The following is a 17,202-nucleotide window of genomic DNA, read 5'->3' on the forward strand; positions in this document are numbered from 1 at the left end:
GTGCCAGAGCTTAGTCACCCTTAGACTAAGAAACTGTTTCTGTATGTTCAGGAGAATCCTACATTACAATTTTTTCCACTCCACAATAGGGCGTAGGAGCCACATTCAGGTCTGCTCATTTGAAACACCAATGTTTGTAAGCACATAATACAGAATAGTAAGCTCTTGAACCAAAAGAGCTTTTTAAAAATACATTTTTCTACATTAGTCTTCGAAAGCATTTAGGATATTTACTGATGGTACAGGCTGAATCCTCAATACATCACAAAAAAGTTCAAGCTCCTTTCCTTGCAAACAATTCTTCTGTAGCTATACAGTTTCTAAGCATTTGTTTTAGTGTAATACTTAATGAAAAGGCAAATCTTAACAGCTGTCCTAGTGACTGAGTAATTTATGTTTTCAACTATATCCCAAACTGAACGCCACTTTAAGGACAAGTCTTCATCGGTTGGTCCTAATTTCATTTCTCTGAATAAATTCACCTTTCTGCTTCAGCTGTAATCCTCATATCCACTGAAAGTAGGGTTCCCAATCTGTGTCTTTGACAAACAAAAATATTAAGGCAAATCAGGTCAACAGGTAGCATCACAAGAAGAAAAATAATAGAGGGGCAATAAGACTAATTTCAGTCTCCTTTAGCATATACTAACCACTTCTTTCACATGAAGTTTTGAGGGGAAAAAAAAAAGATCTTGGAAGTCAAATGATAGCCACATAGCTAACTCCACATGCAGTCTATCAAAATTCATTATTTCCCAGTGTGTTCAATTGAAAGCCTACTCATTGCTTCTTAGGTTTAAAGATTTATTCAAACCAATCCTGTAGATTGGTAGAAAAAATCAGATCTTTTCAGCATTTAAAAATCAAGATCTTTTCAGCATTTAAGGGATTCAAATCCTAACAGTAGCTCAAAACCCAAACTTCAGTGAGGAAAAAAAATAAGCTACCTTACTTCAAGAGTATTCCCTTTTGACAATGCCCATCAAGGATGCTGCCAATAGGACCTGACCCTCAAGGTTCCTGATCAAGCAATGAACTCGAAGATAAGCATAATGCGTAAGAAACCTTCCAGAACAGCTTTATAAGTAATCACACTACTCTATCTCAACTTTCTTCAAAAGGGGAAGTTTTGCGCTGGACGCATCTTAAGCTAACAACTTGTAATAAGCACATTTAACAAAGAACTTCATGTGAATTAACAGAAAAAAACCCACCATGCTGTATGAACCAAAAGGACAATTTAAGAGTAGGAGTATTGTCTCTTACCACAGCCAGAAGCGGATACCTAGCAAAAAGCACGTCAAGAACAGGGTAAGAATATGCTATGTCTTTAGAGATATCACCCAAGTTTTCAACAGTACTCCACTTGGGGATGACACATTAGTCAGACAGCAAATACATTAGCATTTTGATATTATGAGGAAAAACTCTTCTCAAGAAGCCCCAAATTCAGTGTGTTCTGCAAAAGACCTGAAACGTTTAATTTTAATTGAATTTTAATTAATGTTAATTAGTTAAACTGGCATTAGTACGCACTGTAGTTATCAAATATTTAAGAAACAGAAGTACAAGAAATCTTAGGGATACTAAACTGGTCAGTCCATGAAACTGTAGCTTAAGCTCCAAGCTGGACAGAAGATTCAGCTATTCTCAAAAACAAAATCTGTTTCCGAAGCAAACCTCAGGAAGTTAAGAATGCACCAATTTCAAACAGATGTTGAACAAGCAACTAGCAAGCAGTACTACACATATCACTTATAAAAACCTTTGCCTCCTACTCTCCTAGACCACATTATCATGTAAAACAGTTGCATCACTTCCTATTTTTAAACAGTAGGCTATATCCATTTATCTTCCAATCCCAGAGCTACTTTCTATCATGCCTTGCTGATACAGAAGAGTACCAGTTTTATTATTTTTAGCAATACATCTTTAACAAGAGAATATTCTACAATGTCAAAAACCCTTAGCCTGTCAACTAAACATGACAGCCACTGTGGATACCACAGCAAGGAATCATTCATTTAGATCAGTCTGAGTGGATTCCTCTTTTAGGTTGTACCTTCCTTATATCACTCCAACAAAGAAAATAAAAACAAATTTTTACAGCCACTACAGCCACTTACTCTTGGCTCCTTCTTTCATCATTTGAAATTCCCTCTTTTAAGCTTTGCTAATTTGCAGGAGCAAAAACAATATAGTAACTGTAGGGTCAGCAAACATTCACTTTAAGGGCATCAAAAAGTCAACTGACTTGCTTCATTTTAAATAACAAGGATGAACATTCAGTACCCAATGATCATAGTGAAGACAAGGGCACAGAGAAAAATCAAGACCAGAGAACTTCTCTGCTTGCTTAGACATGGTATCACGCCAAACCATTAAGAATACACAGCAGCACAAACAGCAGGATTCATATCAGACACCTCAGCCTTTCCCAGAAAGGAACAGCTTTATCTAAGAGACATGGTGCGTTTATGTAAGCATGGGAAAAATAAGGATTTACTGAAGTACAGTAATCTACAGTCATCACGAGTACTACCTGTATGCAAGACAAAAGCAAAGAACAGAACAAGAGATAATCACTCCATGTTTTCAGTAGGCTTCAATCACACAAAATGCATTTTCTGAACTTGCTTCATGCTGGGGAGAAAGCAAATCGTTAAAGAGAGGCACCTGCCATTGTTTATTATATGACAAGTATTTAACTGCCCACACATTTTACAAGCAAAACCCTTTATATTCTATAGTCATACTTTAATCCATGCTTTCCATTAGATTTGGAAGAGATCCAGAAGCTCTGCTAGATCTGGCCACTTCAATTTCTAGATAGATGTGTAGCTATTAAGGCACAGTTTTCAAACTACATATGAACTGCATTAAGACCACATGGCTCCTCTGAGAAGCTAAAAGCAGAGACTGCTACAGTAATCAGAAGTATGATCCCTTAAAATTGAGTATTTCTGCATAATACTTAGAACATTGTCATAAACTAGTAGCAGGAATCTGCAAACAAACAGTGCCTGCAAGAGCAGCATCTGCTCCATTATCTGATCCATGCAATACAAAGCAGCCTGTTCCTTTCTCCCACCTTCCTTTGCTCTGTTTGCTAAGAGTTACTATCAGCACTTTAGGAGACCTTCCTTCCTACAAATACATTACACAAAGTTTTCCAGCAGTATTTCAGACATTACTGTACTGTACTCTATGATGCAAGTAGCCAGACTCCAATTTAATCACCATTTGTAAAGAAGTGAAATAAACAAAATAAGTGAAGTGGCTTATTGTCCTTTGTTGATTGTGCTGTGCCCAGCAGGCAAACAAGGAAAACTCACTTTCTTGATACACGAATTTTAGGAAAGGGAAAAAAAACCCCACAACCTGGGGAAGTCTAAAACCCACAGACAAGCTGCAACACATCAACAGCAGCAAGGCACTACCAACTCGCTGCCCACATCCATTGGTTTAGAGGCTCCTCATATTTCAAGACTGGCACAAAGCTATGCAAGGGGAAGAAAGAATTAAATATGAGGAAAAATGTTTTTATTATGAGGGTGGTCAAACACTGGTACAGGCTTATTACTTGCGAGGTACGTAGATAATGCCCACAATAATAATCTTCAGCTTTTGGTAAGTCCTGAAGAGCTCTTAAGCAGTTGGGCTCTTTGTTGGTCCTTTCCAACTGAACTATTCTAAAAGCCATACTAAGAAGCTTTTATAGTTCTGTAGTATTTCTGGTGTCTGACCCCTCACTCCCTCATACCACTATTTCCTTATTCTTTAAAAAAAAAATTATGAAGAAAAAAAATAAAAGACCATTCAACAGGATAAAGGGTAAGTTTTTCAGCTTGGAAAAAGAAACATCTGCGGGAAGAAAATATAAGGGTCTATAAAATCATGAAAGATATTTGAAGGGCAAATAGAAATGAATATTTTCTCACAAAAGACTGAAATCGTTTGCAGTAAGTATCAGTCAATGTTTTAAAGAAAAGAGGTTTTGTTTTTTTAGCTGCAAGACAAATTGTAAAATTACACTGCCGCAGAACACCTTTGATGCCTGAAGTCTGGTATTAAGTAGTTATTAGATCCACCCTTCCAAAATTGTCTATCACTGGCTGTGCAACACCATCTGGATTCAGTCTCTGCTTTTATAAGCTCCTAAAATGCTGATCACCACAAGAAAGAATTGTACACTCAAGCTAGAGTCTCTGAGCATCAGCTACAAAACACTGGAGAAAAGTGAGCCACATGAATCTTTGTTAAGAGCCCAGTACAGGCTTTGAGATAAATAAATACACCATCCTTTCCCCCCACCTGTCCTACAGAACAGTCATCATCCTTACTTTGCAAAGTACATTTGGAGGAATGCTGCAAAGCTCTCCATTCATCAGTTATTCCATGAGTTATTCCATAGAGACATGGTTTAGTAGTGGACTTGACAGTGTTAGGTTGATAGTTGGACTTTGTGATCTTAAGGATCTTAATGATTCTCTACTATTAAATTGGTAACAGCACATGAAGCCATAGGTCACTGTCATTTGCTCATTTTCAGTTTAGATTCTAGAGACATGTACAGACTTGTACATACCCTGAGTTTCTACCAGCTTATGACATTTCCCATTTCCAGACAAGCTTCCAAGTGGCAATGCTCCCAGGCAGCAGTTTAACCCCAGCTTGTAAAGCTGGCCATTGATGGTACACTTCGAGCACAAACACATACATACTCATACAAGGCTAGTGCTAGTCAAAAGTGTATTCTACAGTCCTACTGCAGTCACCATCTAATTTCTGCTCGTCTTCCTGCTCTGCTTCAGTACCTTGGGTTTTTCTCCAAAGAAACGCTGTTCATGAACATGCCACATCCCTGCACTCTGCTCAGTTATCACTTTATCCCTTTTTGACCAGTAAAGTGGCCAAGAGAACAGTATACTATGCTAGGGAATGATAAAAAGTGGCACAGAAAAACAGAAGGTGAGAAAATAAATTGCACAATTATCCCACTGCATCATTTGGAAGATGCTAAGAAGATAGACAAAGATATAGCTAGATGATAATTCCTATGGAGCCTACTGCTTTTCAGGTAGGCACCTAAGCTCAGCAATAAACTTCACATTACACTGGGATTTCCAGAGAATATTCTTCAATTAAATGCTTTTTAAAAAGCATACCTCACTTGTTTAAAAAGGAACACTAAGAATGTAATTTTAATAGACCAATTTCCTCCTTCACATCAATTGTAACAGTCCACACTTCAGATGTAAACAGTATTACTGCACAATATATTCCACAAAGCGATTCAAGTATTCGTTCCCAGTATTCATACCCTAAGCAATCATTGTTCATTTTGCTTGTATATACTCTGTTCCTTCACAGAGCCTTTTGAGATAAAGGCTGAAGACCTTAATATAAAAATTACATATAAAGCCATTAAGGAGAAATAGGATCACACCAAATAGCTATCCCACTAAATATAAATTGTAAATAAACTTAATGCAAAGAAGAAATAGAAGAGTCCAAGGACAGCGAGGCACGTGCTGCCCAAGAGACACTGTGAATATCCCATCCCTGGTGATGTTCAAGGCCAGGCTGAATGGGGCCCTAGGAAGCCTGATCCTCGGCAGAGGTTGGAACTATATGAGCCTTTAAGGTCCTTTCCAACTTCAGCCATTTTATGAAAATAAAAATAGAGGTTTTGATTTGTGGAAAAAAAAAAAAAAGGAAGTAATAGTAAATACACTGAAGGAAAAAAACACTATAAAAGTTAACAACATCTTGACTGAAAAGCCCTTTATAGGGTCTGGATACATTTAAAATGATTGAAGTGTTCCATTTTATTTGAAATTGCTTTTGCTCCAGGCTACAGCACACACTGAAGATATACAACCACTGGGAGCAGTGGTATCCTGCAACTTGAATTTGAAAGCTCCAAAGCACAAACATTTCTCCACACAGTACAGAATAAAAGGTTAACCATCTTTCTAACCACTAAGATGACATACAGAGCAGCCTGAAAAGCAAAGACACTTACCAGGGTGCTGGAAGATTTCCACACTGAGGGTCTGAAAACCCTAATTTAGCAGGAAGAGATTTGACCAACTCCCTCTATATTTGTTTTTCTAGATGCAAGTTCAGCAAAGGTTAAACTATACAGAATCACAGAATATACAACATGAAAAAAGTCCTAGATGACTACCTCTATACCTATGTGATGGCTTAAAAAAAAACAAACTACCTTTCAAGAACAAACTCTTATTTCATATTTGTTAATACGCTGAATGTAAGTGCAAAAAACACACATATGGTGAAGTTCCAATAAGTGACAGACACTTACCAATACACACATCTATCTTCCCCTTGATAGCAGCTTCGTGCAAAGGAGTGTAGTTCCAATTGTCTCTAGCATTGGGGTCTGCACCTTGGCACAGTAACAGACTAACCACTTCAGCATGACCAAAGGAGCAGGCGTTGTGAAGGGGTATCAGCCCTCCATCATCACGAGCATGAACATTGGCTCCTGTCTGTAGCAAGTGCTCTACAACATCCTTCCTTCCAAACCCTGAAAGAGAACAGAATGCTGTTCAAGTGCTTTGCAAAAATAAAAACAATAATATTTAAAACAAGACATTCACTCTTCCTGTAGTGTACATATAGCAATATCATTATTGACATTCATCCTCTACTTAGTTTCATTCTGCCATAAGGAGAAACTACATTCACCTGCTCAAATGATAGTCGGAAGATTCACCTTGAGGTGTACAGTAATGTATTAATCAAAGTCCAAGTACCATTACCTCACATACAAGTTCTACACTAGGCTTGCCTATCTTTTTCAAGAAAAACTTTTATACATTGTACCAACGTACTATCATCAAAGAATCATTTTATTTGGAAGGAACCTGTAAAGGTCATCTGATACAACTATCTTGCAATGAACAGGGACACCTACAGCTACAACCTGAGGACCTCAGGTTGCTCAGAGCCCTGTCCAGCCTGACTCTGAGCATCTTCACGGGTAGGGCGTCCACCACTTACTGTAAAAAAAAAAAAAAAAGAAAGAAAAAGAAAAAGAAAAAAAAATTCTTCCTTAGATCCAACTTAAATCTCTCCTCCTTATTTTTGAAACCAGCTTCCCTGATCCCATCACAACAGGCCCTGATGAAGAGTTTGTTCTCTTCTTTTTTATGCCCCTCCCTTCAGATACCTAAATGACACCCTTACATCTCCCCTGAGCCTTCTTTTCTCCAGGCTGGATAGCCCCAGCTCTCCCATCCCATCCTCACAGGGAGGTGTTCCATCCCTGGGATTGTTTTTGGGGCCTTCAACAGTCACCACTATAACAATTCACTCTTGCCAGTGGTGAACAACAGCCTGCGCACCAAACTTGTAAACATCTGCTCCAGTGGAGATGACTGTCACCACTAAAGAAGTGCTCCGCTCATCATGTCACTGAGCTCACAGCCACTGGTTGGTCTCCATCAATGTTCAGCAAGTGTCAGTGGATGTCATTGGGTGTCACTATTCCCACGTGGAGAAATTCAGTGCTACCCTTTTACTTCATACACACTTGAACATCAGATGCTATTCTGTCTGACTGCCACCTGCTGTCATCTGTCATATGGCAACAACACGTAATGGAATATTGGTGGGAAGGTTCAACCTCTGCTGCCTTACCACCAACATCCACCTCTGACAGTGTGCCAACATCATAAAATAGGAGGCACTACCTTCAGAGCAGTCCTCATATGTTTATAAGTGAGGTTTTATTCCAGAACAGAAAATAATACATAACGCTTGAAAGATGTAAGGAAGAAGCTGTATGTTCACCTCAGGAAGAGCTGACAACACGGCTGCAGTGTCATGCTGCTGAAGCAGTGACAAATGACTGAGCAGCCAGCACCCTCTGCAAACAGAGGTGGCAATTCATGTATGAGGACTTTCCAAATGTTTTCCCTAACTCAGAGAAGTAGCTCTTGCCCAGGAGCTCCATTTCAGTATGTTCAGCCCCTTTTTAGCCACAGCAGGACAGCAGATACAACTGTCAGACTTTCAGTGCAGAATTAACATGCTTTACCCCTGCCACAGTCCATATGGCAAGACGTCTGGATCAGACATAGCTGCTTGCATCCACACTGGCTTAATCACTTATGGGTAATGCTACAACATGACCCTGGTCCTTCAGCCAAGCTGCCGACTGGCCACTGTGAAGGGATTTGCACTGTCTCTTCACTGAAGCCCTTCAATACACTTCCTTGGAGAATTTCCTAGAAGTTAACTAAGACTGTGCTAAAGACAAAGGGTCGTATCAAAAAGACAGTTGAGAAACATCCCATGCAAGTTTTCATGGCAGTTTAAATAAGTACAGCAGCAAACAAAGGGCACCTGGTCCCACAGCAAAGCTAGCAGATCTGAGAAAATAAATACCAAGAAACAAGCCCTCAAGGTTCCCACATTTATACTGTTTCTTCGTAGCAAATAAAAATTTGGCAAGATGAGAATTAGAAACGGATGTCTTCCACTAAACAGACAAATCAATTATTAGCCTTCAGTTTTTAGAGACTGAGCCCCTGCAAACAAGGCTGGAACTGCACAAGCATTTACTAATTTACACGTTCTTGCCTGTAGTGGAAAAACAATCTGACTACCTGAAAACCTTTTTCAAATCATTCACTACTACAATTTTCAGGACTATATGTAAACTTTGGTGTGCTGCTTTACATGGGTTCTGTGACAAAGAAATCTTATATCTGATGAATAAACTTTTCTTTTTCTTTTGGAGAAACCAATGTGATTTCACTGAAGATAGCTTTACAAAAGTCTCCTGTATGTTACCAGTGAAACTTTTATGTACAAAGTACAAGACGTCACAAGGAAGAACCTTGAATCAGAGGCCTCTAAAGAAATCCCATCAAATGTTCCTGCAGAAAATATTTAATAATAAAGGCTGACTGGAGAGGAGAATCTCTTCTGGAGGCCCACGCATACAAGCCTGCTCTGATGAAATTCACCTACCAGCTTCTAAAGTACTGAGGACTCATCTCCAGTCTGTCATCTGAACTCATTTTCATAGTGCTTGGTAAAAAAGAAACAACTAAATACACGCATTTCCCACTCGAAGTAGAACAGTGCTTTCCCTGTGAGCACAATATATCAAGTAGGGAGTGTGACCAGCTTAAGTGCAAGTGCAGTGTTTCAGCTGCTGCCCAATTAATGTCACTTGATCACAGCACAGCATCAACTCCTCCAAATGCTAATTCTATCCTTTACAAAGTTGCTGTTACATGCAGAGTTTAATTCATCACAAGAAAGACTTCTGCTTTCACCTGGCATTTTCCTCCTTCTTTCACCTGCTTGCTCTTAAGAATGCAGACTCCAAAAGGACTTCCAAGTCTAAGAAAGCATATAACAACAGGTTAAGTATACCTGCAGGTCTCACTATGACATTAAGCAAAGCAGGAAAGACGTTCCCATTAAGTGATTGCACTTTTTAGAGCACTAAACATAGCTCATATTAGAACACAAGCCCTTGAAATAGAAAAGCACGTATCTTAGATGCTCAGCCTTTTGAGAATTATTTCAAACTATAATCAAATGGTATAGGAAGAAGTCCCAGCTAAGTCATTATATTTTTGCTTCAGTACTGCACAGTGTGAGGTCAGATTATCCTCCAAGATACAACAGCTCTTCTGGAATCTGTAGACTGTAGGGAACCTGCTTTGGCAGGGGAGTTGGACTCGATCTCCTCAGGTCCCTTCCAACCCCTATGACTCTATGAATCCAGCAGCACTTCTACCACTTTACTATGAAGAACACATAAACAGATTCCAATAAGCAAGTTGAAGAGCCTTCAAGCTGTGGAAAAGGGTACCCTAACCCTAAAGGGTTCAGTATTACTGGACATCTGAGGCTTTGTATTTCTATTCTCTTGTAAATCCCCCTTCAATTAATTTCCTCCAGTGTTCTTTAGAATGACCTTACAACAAGTTAAAAGTGAAATTTCCTAGAAAGCAATAAGCAAAAGCTTCACATAAAACTAATACAACAAAGCATAAAGGAAAAGTTACATAGTCACTTAGTAATTGATGAACACTTTTCTTCACAAGCAAGAGTCCTAGTTTCACAAGTCCTCAGCCCTTAAGGCTGGCAGGAGATTTTTTAACCAACACCACAGTCTATCCTGATCAGCACCATATGGGTGAATCCAGCTGCTAGTAGTCATTAGCCCTACTTTACATTGTGCAAGGCAGAATTCATCAGTGACTCAGCTTTACAAACACCTGTTTGAGTAAGGGCACAGACATCTCTTCTGTGGCACAGATATCCCACACAACCGCAGCAAAATCATAGCAGAAGTTTATGAATATGCATGTCCCTGTTCATTGTTGGACTAGGCAACCTTTAAAGGTCCCTTCCAACTCTAAGGATTCTATAAGGACAACCAAAAGCAAGGCTTTCCAGGGCAAATTAAGTTAGCCTCTTTTACCTTGTCCCACAGATGGAACAGTCAGTCCAGGTATCTCTGCATAGAGTGGAGGTTTGTGTAATAGACCACTGACTGATTCTTGCCATTTTCTGTCTCTCTCTTGTAAGCAGCACCCAGCAGCTAGCTGTATTATGTCTGCATTCTCAATTCCTTGGCTGACTTCTACATATCGAAGCAGATTGTGTTCTTTCAATCTTTCAATCTTGCTAGCTGACAAAAAAAAAAACCTTCAGCATTAGTTGTTTATTCCAGAAATCTTCCAAAGAACAGTGACATCTGTTAGACTTCATAAATGAAGACTGGACTTCCAAACAGCTACCACTAGTAGTAGGCATACTTATTGAAAACTCCTTTTCACACACAAGCTTTTCTTGGCATTATTGTAGATCAAAACTGAAAGAAAACAAGGAACAGCACTGATGATGTTCCTTAACAAGTGATCGAGGAGTGGTCTGGACAAACTTATGACTGGCTATATGTAGAAGCTAGCAAGGACTCAACTTCTTTCCATCAGGTTCATCCACATTTCACAGCTGAGAGCCTGCTATTACTGATGACATACCACTAAGAACTAGACCTAAACACAACTCAATTTGCCAGCAACAAATATGTACATTTTCTTTTGTAAGGCTAACTTTTTTTCCACACGGGAAGAAGCAAGTCCATTACCAAGCAGGCTCCTGGAAATTCTTGCCAGCCCTGGGATTTGCCATGAATTCTGTTACCTCAAAACCACTCTTAAAACTAGTGTAATCTGATATTTTACTTTGCAAGAAAAAGCCCTTGTCAAACTGAGAAACAGACCTCTGATGGGGAAACAAAGAGTAACAGCTGAGTTTTCTCCTAGCAAGCCATTAAATACTGAGAAAGGAAGTCCCGAACAGCCAGGTGTCATCACAGGAATCCTTGCCTTCTGATTCTACAACTAGGTAACTAATGTCAGTTCCCACACAAGTGAACCTCTCTTTTGCAGATGAGCTTCAGTATGTACAATATATTTCAGTTTTAAAGTGCACACCATCATCATAAAGACAGTCGGAATCGCAGCACAAAGTTTGCTATCTTGTAAACAGAATAACATGCTGCTCATCATATCTCTTACTTTCTCCCCTTTTCTACCCTCTCCTCCCTTCCCTGACACGCTGAACAATTAAAGACAGTCTCAAACTCTCCAACTTTGCAGCTGCATGTAAACACACACCCAATCATTTACACAATAACATGTATTAACAGGGCAAGCATATAACTCTTCCCTAGACATCTGCTTTTAGCCAACAGTACAGATAAAGCCTTGAGCCAAACAAACCTTTGTTATGGCCTAGAGCAGTTGCTTAAGTTTATGTTAGTTTGCACTGAAAAAAAATGAATACAAGAAACATACAAATACATTTACACTTCCACTTCATCTCTTATTTCTATTTTTAAGTCAATCATTTGCAAGTCTTTAGAATCTGTTTTTCATTCTAATTCAAATAATGTTCACCAGCATTCGAGAAGTCCACAATGATATCAGAGACCCAAATATCTTGAGCATACCACACAGCCAGCAGAGTCTTCCTCTCTAAGTAACTCTACAAAACAATGCCTTGAACCACCTGACGAGAAAAAGCAGAACAGAACACCTCCTGAAAGAGGCTCAGAATTTCAAGACAGGCTGTGCTCCAGCCAGTCAGAGGATTGGGGGAAAAAAAAAAAAAAAAAGCCTTTTTTCCAAATCACCCTGATTTAGCTTCAGCATTAACTCCAAAGCAGGGCAGTCTTAATCATCAGCATCATCATAAAGATGTTCCAGCACCAAGTTCAAGAACTGATTCCCCATCATTCAGATCAACTAACAGCTGAAGATACTCCCAAATGAAGCAATAGTATCATCATTTTCTTTTACTTGATTTGACCATGCACATTGTATCCACAGGTACATAAAGGACAAACAGTTTCAACTTCTCAAATCAGGTTAATAACCATTTCTAGTTGTTTTTTTTCCTGTTGTTTTATTGTTTGTTTTTTAAGTAACTGACTACAGAATTTCAGTAGTCACTTCACTTTTTTGTAAGCTTATGCATGTGCTAAGAACCCTGAATGCTCCCAAAGCCACTCCTTTTTACCTTCTTCGTGCCATGAGAAAAATATGAGTGTTTTGGAAAATAGAACCCTCTGAAAGTTTAAGGAAACTCAGAATTAATTTTTATTTATTTAAAGAACAAATAACACTACACTGGAATTAAAGCAGTCATCTCCTCTAACAGTAAAAGCACCTTAGCTGCCTCAAATTGTTGTCAAAAAGGGTATCTGAGAAAACAAGATTTCTCTGTAGTCCAGTAAGATCCCAGAAAAAAAAAAACAGCAACAAAAAAAAAAAAAAGAAAAATGAAGATTCACCAGCTACTAAAATAATCCCTCTGCCATAACCCATAGAAACAGAAGTTGAGCTGTCTATTTTTGTCTTAACAGTTTAGCTTCAAGAGCATGGGAAAAAACATACTGCACAGTACAACTCCTATTCCCTTATAAACAGCATGTAATTTCTATTTAGATAGATCTCCTAAAACAGGAGCTATTACTCACAACATAGCTTAATATACACAGCAGACTCCTGTGCTCATAAGCCTATGGGAAATCAAATCAACACTGCATTATGTACTGCCCAAGATAAGTTGCATTCAACAACATGCATGCAGGCTTCTCCAAAAGAAAAGACCTCGAAATCTTTATACTAAGAATAGCCTACTGCTTTTTACATGCCAAATCCATTTGGATCCGATATATTTATTGATTTGATGGGAAATATGTATAGTAGCTAAGAAAGATATTGAAATCTGGAGAAAGAAACAACAGATGTCTATAAAACATAAGAACAACACCTCATGTTGCAAGGAAGCATTCTTCATTACTGTTACAGTAACATCTTACGGATACTGTCAAAGCATTATCTAAAGTTTTGCCTGCTTCCTTCCTAATGTTTCTACCACCACAACTTCAGTACTACAGTCTGCGCTAGCCCTGAAGTTACAACCTGAGACCCTGGAGTTTAAGGGGAAGCACCAAGGTATTATTAGAAGTTTGAATCCAAAATAAGAAGCACAGACTCAAGATTAGCCTTGAAAACATCAGGCACTTCACGTGCACATGTGTGGTTGTACCAGCATTACATTTCAGTGCCCTCAGTCGGAGTTCACACGAGATCAGAGTTTACAATGCAGCTCGTAATGGAGTTGTGCTTCACTGTTGAAGCTCACACAAGGCTGCAACACTACGGCAAATATCAGAAAGCCCTGCCTGACCACAGACCTAGCATCTCCCATTTTACTTCTATCATAAAATTAATTTACCTTGTGCCCCCCTCCCATAAAGACTAGTCCCTGTACCATTTGTTCTCTTCATAAACTACACTCACTTCTGACAGTTATGCTTGTTAAGAGGCAAGCACAGAATCATTACAGAACAGCTTGGGTTGGAAGAGATGTTAAAGCCCACCCAGTCCTAACCCCTGCTGTAGGCTTGTTCTACCCAACCAGATGGAAGCTGCCCAGGGCCCCATCTAGCCTGGCCTTGAACACCTCCAGAGATGGAGTAATGGTTACTGCTTGTTAAGGTCACCTGTTTTATCTCACTGTCAGCTTCTCTCACAATATAATTTTTGGATATGCTATCTCTTGCCTACATGATTCAAAGCATCTCCTCAGCACATCCGTGACTTTCTAACCAAATTCAGCTGTTCCACTTCACCTTTTGGTACCTGTTCTGGTACAAGTGAGGTGAGGAAAGAATAACTACAAAGGAAAAAGCTACAGGTTGCAAGGCACTGGCCTCGATTCTTGGCATTACAGGTGTCCTTTGTTTTCAAAAGCTATCAGAAAAGAAGTGAAATCCCTAACTCCCAGAAAACTCCATTCCAGATTTCTTTCTCACTTCCAAAGCAAACAAGAGAAAGTTTGAAGGCCAAGTGAGGAACACCGAAAATCCATCGTTGCCTTTATGCTGCTGTCATACACAGAAGCTACGCTCTACGTTGACATAAGAAATACAGAGGTCAGATAGCTCCCTTCTCCCAGCACCGTCCGAGCCCCGGCCCCCGCTAGCACTCACCAGCGGCGAAGTGGAGCGGCGTGGACTTGCGGCCGGCCATGTCCTTGGCATTGACGTTGCCAGCGTCCACCAGGCGCTTGACGCGCGTCACGTCTCCATTGCGGCAAGCCTCCAACAGCTCGCGGAAGGCTCCGCTCGGGCCTGCCGCCTCGGGGCTCTCCGCCGCCGGGCTCGACGCCACCGACGACGACGTGGACGACGAGGAGGAGGAAGAAGAGGCCGAGCTGCCAGAGCTGCTGCCCGAGCCCTGAGGCGGGCCCGGCGCGGCGCTCTCCGAGCACTCCGGGACCGGAGGCCGCTCGGCGTCCGGGGGAGCCTCGCCCTCGGGCCCAGCCAGGCTGTGGCGCTGAGTGGCGGGGCCGAGCTCGGCCGGCGCGAGGCTAGGGCTGCGCGGTGGAGAGGCAGCGGCGGGCGGCGAGCCCGGCCCGGGCGGCGGCCCGTGATGATGGTGGTGGTGCTGAGAGCGGCGCGGCGGCGCCGCCATTTTCGCCCTCCTCCCTCCCCTACCTCCCTCTCGGCTCCTGTCACTGCGGCAACGGCGACAGCTTCCGCCCGCGGCTGACCAATGGCGGGGCGCGGCGACCGGAAGTCACGCTGCGGGGGGCGTGGCCTCATCGTGCCCCGCCCTCGGTCGGGCAGCGGCTTGTGCCTGCCCCCTGGCGGGCTCTCGTTGTGGTCCCGCCCTCGGTAAGCCGTGCCCCTTTCCACAAGCCACGCCCATTCAACGAGCCACGCCCCTTCTGCAAGCCCCGCCTGCGCGGAAGCGGCCCGCCTCTGTTAGCGGGAGGGCAGGTACGGCTGCGGGAGTTGGGCCTATGGAGGGTAAAGCTTTGAAGCAGTGGCTGTCTGATGCCTGTCATGCTGCCCCATTGCCAGGACTGGGCTTCGTGAGTCCCTCCACCAGTGCTTGGGGCCGGTGCCAGGCCTGCCTCCTGTCCCTGACAGTAGCGGGGAAGCAGGCGTCGTTTCTCCTGAGCTCCCGTTTTCTGTGCCCTCAGCCTGAGGCCTGTTCATCGCTCCGCCGGCAGGAGGAGCACACGATTCCCATAGCCTTCATCTTGCCCTGGTCTTCATTTGTCAGCAAAGCCCAGAACTGGGCTCTAAGGTAGCTTTGACGGCGCAGTCTTTTGTATCTGACCCAGGAGGGGTGTGTGTGTTACAGACAGATCTCAGTGAAGTGGGGCACCTCTGACTTCAGCTGAACGACTAAACCCCATCAATAGGGCTTTCCAGGGCCCCTCTTAAAAATGATTAACTCCAAATGCAATTCTGATGTATCTAATGGAGTTCACTAAAAGAGGATTTCTTCCTTTTGCTCTCTGCTTTTAATAAAACGCTTCAAATCACTGCTAGCCACTTAACAGCCACCTCCCCTTCAGCCCCAGCTGGTGACAGCTAGAAGAGAGTCTTGGGATACTTTCTGGCTGTTTTTAAGCTCCAAGGAATAGGAAACAACATCAAAACCTGCACTTAGCATGCTGGTGCTTATGTTTAATGGGATTCCAGCATGCCACTAGTAGCAGCGAAAAGCTGCTTCTCACCCTTTTTTTTTTTTTTTTTTTTTATCTTGAAGCATTCCTGGTGGAGGGTTCTGTCCAGCTGTCCTCAGGGGAAGTGAACGGATGCAGACAGGCATCCTGGATCACACTTGCCAGAGTAGCTTTTCCCTGCAAAGATCTTGCTTCCTAGAAGCATCATCTTGATTGAAAAATGTTATTTTTATAGCAGGAAACCAAGTCATGAGCCTGGTATCATAAGAGCAATTGGGCAAGCTGATGAAGAGGAGCATTGCTCTCTTTTCAAGGGGAACTGAATGTTTATTTCTGAAGTGGGGAAGCAGCTCCTGGTGTGCACAGGGAGCCTGCTTCCTCAGTGATCTTCAGGAAAAACAAAGGCACAAAATCTGAGTTAGCCTAAATAAAAACATGCTGTCAGGATGCAAGGATGCTCTGAAAATAAACAAGGACAAGCCTAGAAAACAGCTCTGACTGGGACAATGCCGTGAGAGGCCACAAAGTACCTGTGTTTCTCAGCAACAGGATCTGATACCAGCGCACGGGGAAGGATGGGAAGGGCATCCCAGATCATGGTGTCTCTGCAGAGCTGTTCCTTCAAAGCTGAGTGGCAGTCTCAGTGCCAAAAGGTGCCCCAGGATCACCAGTGATGCTTTGGGCAGCTCCAAAACCCAGCCTGGTGCTGGATCTTACCTGCCTGTATCCACACTTCCTCCCTGCCCCCGTGGACTTTCCTCCCCACCCTTTGCATCCTGTGTTTAGCTTTGCCAGCCAACACCCCCATTTTTTCCCTTTTCAGGATGACTCCATGCTCAAAAAAAATTGAACACGGCGAAGATTTGCTAGGACTCAGAGCACCTGAAGAAACGGCTTTGCTCCAGCTTGTCACCGACGGGAAAGATGGCCACCGAGCCTGCAGCTTTGCGACGCGCGGCTGTAGCAGTGGGTAAATGCGGTGATTTAGCGCGGTGTTGACGATGTGGCCAGATGCAGGCGGTCGAGGGAACAAAGCCCGGCAGGAAGGTGGCGGAGTTGCTCTGAGTAACCGCAGGGCTGCCGGCCCTCCACGGCACGCTAACGGAAGGGCAGGTTCACGCCGGCTGCCGGGCTTAACAGCCGTCC

The 17,202-nt window shown here is 42.2% G+C and overlaps 1 protein-coding gene across 1 annotated transcript in view; it reads right to left on the reverse strand.

The window, feature by feature from the left end:
- Positions 1 to 15,056, reverse strand: part of TNKS (tankyrase) — a 111,467-nt gene extending 96,411 nt beyond the window's left edge. Inside the window, exons 1-2 of the mRNA XM_065736706.1 lie at positions 14,567 to 15,056; positions 6,332 to 6,556 (exon numbers count right to left, since the gene is read on the reverse strand). Of these exons, the coding sequence (XP_065592778.1) occupies positions 6,332 to 6,556; positions 14,567 to 15,050 (709 nt within the window). The 5' untranslated portion in view covers positions 15,051 to 15,056. The remainder of the gene's footprint in view (positions 1 to 6,331; positions 6,557 to 14,566) is intronic.
- Positions 15,057 to 17,202: the final 2,146 nt, after the last annotated feature.

The sequence above is a fragment of the Cyrtonyx montezumae genome, unplaced genomic scaffold (assembly GCF_038088225.1).
Source record: "Cyrtonyx montezumae isolate F1298 unplaced genomic scaffold, pur_monq_1.0 scaffold_2, whole genome shotgun sequence".
In the NCBI taxonomy this organism is placed as follows: domain Eukaryota; kingdom Metazoa; phylum Chordata; class Aves; order Galliformes; family Odontophoridae; genus Cyrtonyx; species Cyrtonyx montezumae.